The sequence below is a fragment of the Scomber scombrus genome, chromosome 1 (genome assembly GCF_963691925.1).
Source record: "Scomber scombrus chromosome 1, fScoSco1.1, whole genome shotgun sequence".
Taxonomy (NCBI): domain Eukaryota; kingdom Metazoa; phylum Chordata; class Actinopteri; order Scombriformes; family Scombridae; genus Scomber; species Scomber scombrus.
In genome coordinates this window covers 2,795,896-2,804,810 of record NC_084970.1, presented here as the reverse complement: position 1 = coordinate 2,804,810, position 8,915 = coordinate 2,795,896, and the positions used below count along the sequence as shown (strand labels likewise).

General features: G+C 40.1%; 1 protein-coding gene across 1 annotated transcript; it reads left to right on the top strand.

Annotated features, from left to right (window-relative positions):
• Nucleotides 1–1,249: 1,249 nt before the first annotated feature.
• On the top strand, nt 1,250–8,611 carry lins1 (lines homolog 1). The gene is made up of 6 exons (XM_062419095.1): nt 1,250–1,602; nt 1,689–1,778; nt 5,164–5,296; nt 6,004–6,615; nt 7,434–7,617; nt 7,738–8,611. Exons 1-6 carry the CDS (start codon nt 1,264–1,266, stop codon nt 8,540–8,542), a joined length of 2,163 nt encoding a protein of 720 aa, XP_062275079.1. The 5' UTR covers nt 1,250–1,263; the 3' UTR covers nt 8,543–8,611.
• The last annotated feature ends 304 nt before the right edge of the window (nt 8,612–8,915 follow it).

The window sequence follows — 8,915 nt, the reverse complement described above, 5'->3', positions numbered from 1 at the left end:
AAATCAGGTTTTCAGAGCATTTGGAACAGTAATGGCTTTTGCATAAAAACTGTTTGAGGTTTGACCCTCAGCTGGCTTTTGATGACCATGATATAAGACATATAAGACCATATAAGACATATATGCCATAAAAGACATATGCAAAATCAAGAAAAAAGAGCACTAATTAGATTCAATAGCAATATGAATAACAGTCATATCTACACAGCATCTCTGAGAAATGTTTTTTTTTTTTTTTTAGATATCTCATGTTATGAAATGAAATTTAGTGTAATGTGAATGTTTAAATTGAACGTACATTTGAATTTCTCCATAAGGAGTAAAATAAGATAGAAGACATTGATGATCTCTGTCTTTACTAATTTCTCACTAAGTGTTTCTACATCACAAAAGCTGCATTCCTTTCTTATCAGCACATTGTTTGGAGATCACTGGTTAGCACTGATATATAGATACAGACAGATACACAGCTGCCTGGGTAAACTTCCTGTTCAGTTTTATTTTGATTAATTATTTAATAAAACAACAGTCTGAGCAGCATCCGCAAATTAGGTAACAATACCTAATTTCTGTAATAATAAAGTTTTGTCCAGTGAAGTCATTTTCAATTCTGTGAAATTTGGAAAGTTCAAACTATAAAAACTTTAGATTCTACACCAGTCATTTATCACACAAACCTGGTAACCCTGCAGAGATCTTATTTTTTAACATTATGTGAAGTTAAAGTGGTTAGATTGTTTGAGATCCGTAAAAAAATGGTAGGAACAATTCAGCAATGTCATATGCTGCTCTCTGACTAGATGTCTTGCTGATCCTCTCTGCTGATCTGAATACTAAAGGGTTTACCTCCCATCTATTGTATCCAGCTCCAAAAGTGAAGGAGAACAGAATAAATAAAACCATGTCAGGGATTTATCTAACACATCTTTTATTCATGCTCCCATTCTAAAAAAGCACAATCTGAATCATAGAAACAAAATAATGTTTTCATTCTTTTATGACATTTCAGAATTGTCCAAACCTTTAAAGAAGTCCCTCAGAAATGAAAATGTAAAAGAAATAACAATGACAAAAAAAAATACTATTTGGTATGATTTGATTTCACTGGATAATTATTTGACTTATTTTGAAGGTCAGAGAAGTACACATCCGGTCTTACCCTTTTTACTTCTCGGTGACTTGACGTAGATTCTGGAACTATTTGTTATAGTACTGCTTCCGTGTGTATCACATGGCAGGGAATCACACGGAAGCAGAAGCATCATGGAGGACTCCGGGAGCCGCGGGAATTCTGTCATAGACATGACAGCGCGCTCAGATTGCCTTACAGCTGCATACAGATGTTTTCAGAGCGGATCATGTCCCAGTCAATGTGTTGCGGATCTGGCGAGTGTGATATATGCAGGAGTGTGTGGACGGTTGACCGGAGATGACAGAGAGGATTGCTATGACAAGAGCGTGGAGCTGACCTGCATCAGTCTCACTTTGGTGAAGAAGATGATCTCCAGCCTGACGGCACAGAGCCTGACCCCGCAGGTCACGTTATACTGCGTAGAGATCCTGAGGGTGTTGTTTGAGGAGATGGATCTGATGTCACAGCTTGTGAGTGCCCCGAGTTCCCTCGGACTGAGTAAAAACACAAAAACATATTTTCTATTGTGACATCTAAAGATCCCACTATCCCACAGGTTCATCAGTTCCAGGCTGAGGAGCAGATTATCTCTCATCTGACAGCAAAGAGTGTATCAACTTATGTTTTCTATGAGCTCCACAAATCTGTGAGTACCCACGGCTGTAGTCTGGATTTTAGAAGCCCTGATGTTTTAGCTAAATTAGGGTAAATATTTACTTAATTTTTATGTGCAATCTGTTGTTAAACACTTACTGATAAACTTTCTTTATTGCAAAAACATTTAGCTAACCCATCACCAACTTTTATATTAAAATCATGAATTTAAACACTTTTTTTTACCTTATGAAAACTTTTTACAAAAATCATCAAGTCAGCCATCACCGTTCCTTGTATACAATATAAGCAGTCAACACAAAACATCCTAACAACCAGTGGCGGCTGGTGAAAAATATTCTAGATGGGGCTGTGCTTTATGAACTTTATGCACAGCTACACTACTTCCTGAACTCAATACAGCTCCTTTATTTCCTGTCTTACATTATTGGACAAACTGATTAATCCAGGTGTGTCTGACCTCACTAGTGAAAACAACAACGGTCAGACACACCTGGATTAATCAGTTTGTCCAATAATGTAAGATAGGAAAATAAAGGAGCTGTATTGAGTTCAGGAAGTAGTGGAGCTGTGCATATAGCCTATTAACTCAGTTTCAATAACCATCCCAAAACAATTGAACATAAACGGCTGGATACCAGTGCTCTGTGAAATAGTAATTATTTAATGGCAATATTAATAACTTGAGGCATTCCTATACAAAACATAAATAATATTGCACAAACACAAGTTTAGAACCAAATTGGAAACAAATAACTTTTTTTTTTACACACAAAGCTGTTGACTGTTACAGCAGTGCCCCCTTGTGGCAGAGACATCACATCACAGCAGCAATGTCACCAGAAATCCCACTATCACCTGCGGCTGCAAACTTGCCTTGGGGCGATATCTTTATCGCCCTTAAGGCATCAGAATCGATGACGCTGATTGGATAAATTCCTGTTGCTATGTGCGAATCTCTAGTCAGTAATTGGCTGGCTGCTGCACTGACTGGCCGATTTTTCTGTCGCCCCAGCCACTCAGTAGGGAGCTTTTTTCTCAGAAAATTATGATTTATATTTTATATATGATATGTTGTTGCGAATTTAAACACACAATTTACTTAAAATAAGTGATTATTGTTCATTTTAATTTTTTTATTTTTAAAATAAAAATCAAAAACACTAGGGAGGGCGGCTCCCTATCGCCCTCTATTGGCCAGCCGCCACTGCTAACCACCTAACATCTTAACATAGGCTCTATTACTAAAACTAGAGGTGTCAACAACAAAAATGAAAGATTTTTAGATGCGATGTGGACGATTCTGCCTCCACAGTGGCAGCGATGAGTGTGGTTTAGGTTTGACAACAGCAAGAAGCGATAGCCCGTGATAGACAGATGGTACATCCAGTCACCAGTATTTTCTGAACGTAACTGCACTTTTCCAAACCGTTTCCAAGAGCAACTTCTCAGATGGTTCTATGTAACAAACCAGTTGCTCAGTGGGATTGAGATCAGACTGATTTGGCCAGTCGAGGATTTTCCATCTCTTCACCCTGAAAAGCTATGGCTGTATGTTTAGGATGGATGTCCTACTGAAGGATGTAATGTGGTCTGATGAATTTGTTGAATTTTACTCAAGTCCTCTTTTCCACACTGTAGGAACATAGAATTTAAATAACTTGCCTGGGATGATTACATTTTGGCAATGAAATCATTTTACTATAGTCTGATGATTGAGTTCTTAAACTAATGAGAAAGTTCAGTCTGTGTATCATCGCTGATAATATCATGCCAGGCAGTGATTGCATTAGACTTTTTCATTGTGCATCATTTTGACGGACAGAGCTGTAAAAATGATGTCATAATCTATTATAGCCCGTCACATTTTAATTTTAATTTTTTAATTATCATTTATTATTATAAAATCATTTATTTTCATTGTTTGATAATTAGCGCAGCTGCACCCCTCTGTAGTGAATCTGTGACTGTAGTGGTAACAGACTCGTCACAAAGCATCCAGTCCTTAGCTCTTCAATACGTGGTCGGCACCTTTGAGTAGAGATGCGTTAAGTCCAGTGTGGACGTCAGCAATGATGCCCACATGCTCTGGAGGGAATTTTTTTGGATAGATTTAGTTACCTCCATGATGTACTCTATGTGTAAGTGCAGCTCTGTCGATCCACAATTCACAAACCTATCATTGACTTCTTCAATCACAAACCACACTGCAAAACCCTCATTATAATCATAGGCAACCCCATATCCATCACTGCCTCGTTCAAATTTCTTGGTGCCCACATCTGCAATACAGTCAAATGGGACCTCAACACAGAACACATAATAAAAACAACCATATATGAACTCATCAAGAAATTCAGGGTGAAGCAATAATTCAAAGTATCCTCACATGATCTATAAAGGTCTGGTACAACGGTTCAGACAGCCAATATCACAAAAGACTCCAGTCAGGATTGTTAATAGGTTCGGCAATACAATCCCTTTATCAAAAACCAACACTCATCCAGCTCAGCTTTTGTTCCAGCTGTTACCCTTCAGGAAGAGCTAATTACTGCTGTCTAGGACAAACTAACTCAACAGCTTTCCCCCTACTGCAATACAGACCTTAAACTACTGAGCACCCCCAGTCAATCAGTACGTGACTGTTATGCTGTGTGTTTGTGATTTCTTATTGTAGCCATGTAACTCTTGTCTGTGCAGTGTGGTTGATGGAGCTTTACTGTTACACAATATTCTGGAACCAAATTGTACCAGCTTAGCTGTGTGGTCTGTTATAAAGGCTGACCAGGGCCTGTAGAACACCATTCATCTGGGAAAACATGTCACTTGGGCTTAACTTGATGTCCAGTACTTTATAAAATGATGGGTTTGGTACTGGTGCTGACAGGTTGTTAAACAGCTAAAATAAAATGCTGGTTGTTTACTTACTGGCTGACCAGAAAAGTCATGTGGATCACAGAGGAACCGTCTTTAAGAAAGTGAAGTGAAGTGCTTTGTTTGCTGTTGGCTAACTAAGGCTATTTGTAGGACTCTTAGCCACATGTGAGCTCTTTTGTGTTGAACTAACACTGAAACACACACAGCTGCCCAACAAACATTTAGTAGCCAAGTGCCCAATTACTTTTGAAAGGGCTATATCTCCCACATTGTTCTTTCTACATCAATGTAAACCTACTGAAATTATAGTTGAGACTAGGCACTTTAATGTGGTGTCCACTACATCCACCACTTTAGTCTAAATTTGATACGCTAGACCGCAGAACCTGAAGAACAAGACATAGACCATAGACCAGTGATTATTTGTCCAATACCAGTGCCATATACTGTAGCAGCATACGATACTGACACACTGACACATGATACTACTGTACTATGATCTAACATTTACAATATACTGCATTCTTTCATTTTCTCAGGGTACGGTTAGTCCTGCCTGGCAGCAGAAGTGTGTGCAGGCATTTCATAGCTCACCCGTCTGTACTGAACTGGATGCCTGTCTGTGGTCACTGACTGAAGTCTTAAAAAGACTTCTTAAGGGAGCTTATGGAGGTAAAAACCTGTTCGTTTTGCACACACAGTATGAGAAGAATCTGTCAATTTTCTTTTCAGTATTCTTCATGCAACTTTTTTGTTGAGCTGCCCAGTCTCTGACATGTCTTCAAAATGTCTTTTTTTTGTCAGAGCAACAAAAGACCAATTGAGTTTTAAACAGGCCTTTCTTTCACAGCAGACAGTCAGAATGACTTGAAGAAGTAGGAAAAAGCACAGGTGTGATGCATGCACAATACCACAACCCTGAAACTGAAGCAAATAAATGAATTCACCCACCATTACTTTTATTAACACCTGTCCTTTTCCTACTGTGACATGTCGCAATGCCCTCTGTTAAAAATGCTCCTGATGAAAATAAAGAAAATTGTCACATTATAGAAGCTGCTACCGGAGGCATGTTGCTTCACAAATGAAGCTTTATTAACAACACTTTGGTCCTCAGACCTTCATCAGGGAACTTCCTACAAAGTGCAGGATATTTTTGGTCCTTTCACACTCATAGATCTTTATTATTTATGATCCCACATACAGTACCTACTTATTGGATTTTCTGGAGTGGGAAGAACTTTGTAGTACTTTAGTTACTAAAATGGTAGCACATAAAATTGTGTGTAAGCTAGTGAGTGATGCCCACTATGGTGCTAACAGTGTGAATCTTGTCATGTTTATAATCTCTCATTTTAAATGCATCTTCTTTCTTCCAGAGAGATCACAGATTCTTGTGAAAGTCCTGGCAGCCTTTGACTCCAGCCTTTGTGCTTTATGCTCAAAGTTTCTTCCTGTAGAGAGAGAGGAGGTAACTCAGTGTTCAGTGGATCTGACCCGCAGCACACACTGGGGTACAACATTCTGCCTCCTCTTAGACCTACTGGAGGTTCTGACGGCATCCGGTGTAATATGTGGAGCTGGAGTCTGTCTGCGGAGTCAGCGACTTACACACATTCACTCCTCGGCATTCCTGACAATAGTCAGCAGCAGCTCGTCGGAGCATTTTGTCAAAAAGCGAGTGCTGCTGCTACTGAAGAGAGCCGTGCTTCAGAAGGCTGGAGAGGATTGGGCTTTAGGAGAAGTGTTGTCTACTGGGCTGAAGCATGAACACTTCACCTCTGATATGAGTATGCTGGCTCAGAGTGTGTTACAGGCAGTTGGTGCTGATTGGTTACATTGTGTTCAAGTGGAGTCTACCCCTTTCTTTGGGGGGAATAATCTGGGCAAAGGTGGTGAAAGTCAGAAACCAGACTGTGTGATGTTGAGAGCCATCTGCCTGCTTCTTCTCAAGTCCCTTGAGATTCACATCCAAACAGCTGATGGATCAGGTGAGAATCCATGTAACAATCACAACAGGGGCACACTGTACTGTATAATAACTGGTAAATGGACTGTACTAATACAGCTCTATTTTAGTCTTCATGACCACTCAAAGCGCTTTGAGACTAACACTCACAGACATACATACACTGTTGACACAGCCATTGGGAGCAATTTGGGGTTAAGTATCTTGCCCAAGGACAAACGACATGTGGACTGGAGGAGCCGGGAATCAAACCGCTGATCTGTCAATTGGTGGACAACCGCTCTACCTCCTGAGCCACATAAATAAATCAAATATGATACCTCTATTTTTGCATACTTAAATTATTTTATTTTATTTAAGATTTATTTGGCAGGGACAGTACAATAAAAATGAAGAGAAAAGAAAGAAACAATTCTATAAAATAAAAAACATTACATTTAGAACTACAAATAGCATAATATCATTAATAGAAAAGGTGAGTGAAAGTGATGTCCACAATAGAGTGGTGATTCACATAGAAGCTGTAGATGTAGTTATGGCTACAGCCCTGGTGTTGTTTGAGCCAATGTTTAAATAAAATTTGAAAAAATTAAAAAAAAAAAAAAAGGTTGAACAGGTATCAAATTTTCAATCTTCCATCTGCATTAAACAAGCCCTGATTTAAATGAGAGTTTTGACTGATCTCAGGTATTCAGGAAGGTTGCTTCACAGGTGGGCATAGAAAAAAAAAGGTTGCTTTTTCTTGCTTATTTTCTAACCATGGGAACAGTGAGTAAGTCTATCCCAGATGACCCGAAGGGTGTAGATGCTTCATACCCTACCTCTGTCCTGTTCCAGCAGGACTGCATGGTGCCACAGAGGATAATGGGTATCTACAGACTATGTGGGGCTTCCTGAGACGGTGCAGTGTCCAGCAGACTGAGGACATTCACTGCTGCTGCTTGGTCAGTGTGCTGTTTGGAGAACAGGATGATGACATGATGGAAGCAGCCAAAGCTTTGCTCACCATATTCCTCCATCACAGGTACAACAGATACACAGCGCAAATAGTGTACTTTTCTTTCTTTCTTTCTTTCTCTCTTTTCTTTTTTTTTTTGGCTTTAGCAGACTGAACTGACAATGAACTTCTTATCTCTCCCTGCAGACTGTGTTCTGGATTGGATGACTTTGCAGTGCTGGCAGGAGCTTGCGTCTCTGGCTGCAACCCTCACTGCCACTTCCTGCTTCTGCTCCAGAGCATATCCTTCGACCACAGCATCCTCCTCGATTTTCTCATTTCCACAGAAACCTGCTTTCTGGACTACTTTGTGCGGTACCTTAAGTACCTCGGTGCTGACTGGCAGGGTTTTGCTGCTGCATGCCAAAGAATGTCACCGACCGTTTCTTGTGATGCTACTGGGTCTGGGCTGACATATGAACGGAAGACAGGAACCGGGTCTTGCCGAGATCGAGTGGAATCCGGCTTTCGTTTCCAGCCCATGGCTCCGGGGCTTCGCCTTGTAGACTATGACAGCTCTGACGAGTCTGATCCTGATAACATGGAGGTTTCAGAGGAAACCTGTCAAAGGCTGATGGGACCAGAGGTGTCTGTATGTAAGCAAAGTAGATTTAGTGACTGGGACTTCAGACAGGATAAATGTAGACCACCAGGTTCTATCAGACAAACACAATATTTGACATCTGACTCAACAGATGCACCGAGTGACCCTAACTCATCACTGGAAAGAAGACCGAGAGGGTCGCCACCGTCTGTGGTACAGAGTGAACATTCAGGAAAGGTGTTCTGTGAAGCATCAGCCAGAGCAGTGTTCTGTCTGTCAGAGCTCAGAAAAGTGGTGACCAGGCTACAGACCAAGAAACTTTTCCCATACAACCCATCCTCTCTCCTAAAGCTCTTAGCACAACTAGAGAAGTGTTCCCAAGAGTCACATCCTTTCACAAGTCAATAAATGATAAAGATACATTTATGTTATTTGTTTTTAATTCTGACTTGTGAGTCGGGACTGTTGTTACATCAAAATTGGTCATAGTGAAGGTGGTTTTTGGGTCTTTGGGTCCAGAGACACTCCAGGATTTTGCTGGCTCAAGTCCAAGCCCATAGTTTCTGTATGGAGCTGTAGATGTTTGATCTACTGTGTTATATAGCTTCTGATGAAACTGAGAAACATCATATGTCAATGATTCCTAATTCTGAGCAAACCTTTCCCTTGGTCACAGTTCTGAGTGGTGTGTTTGGGGGTAAGGGATTTCCAATTATTTCATAAAATGTGTTTGATTTAGTTCAATAAAAAGTATTATCCTGTACCTCATTTTTCTATATTA

What these genes read in the sequence shown, in the direction of transcription:
- lins1 (XM_062419095.1), top strand. Translation starts at nt 1,264, where the DNA reads ATGGAGGACTCCGGGAGCCGCGGGAATTCTGTCATAGACATGACAGCG. An exon ending in TGGATCTGATGTCACAGCTT is followed by an intron (nt 1,603 to 1,688) that starts GTGAGTGCCCCG and finishes ACTATCCCACAG; the next exon opens with GTTCATCAGTTCCAGGCTGA. An exon ending in TCTTAAGGGAGCTTATGGAG is followed by an intron (nt 5,297 to 6,003) that starts GTAAAAACCTGT and finishes TCTTTCTTCCAG; the next exon opens with AGAGATCACAGATTCTTGTG.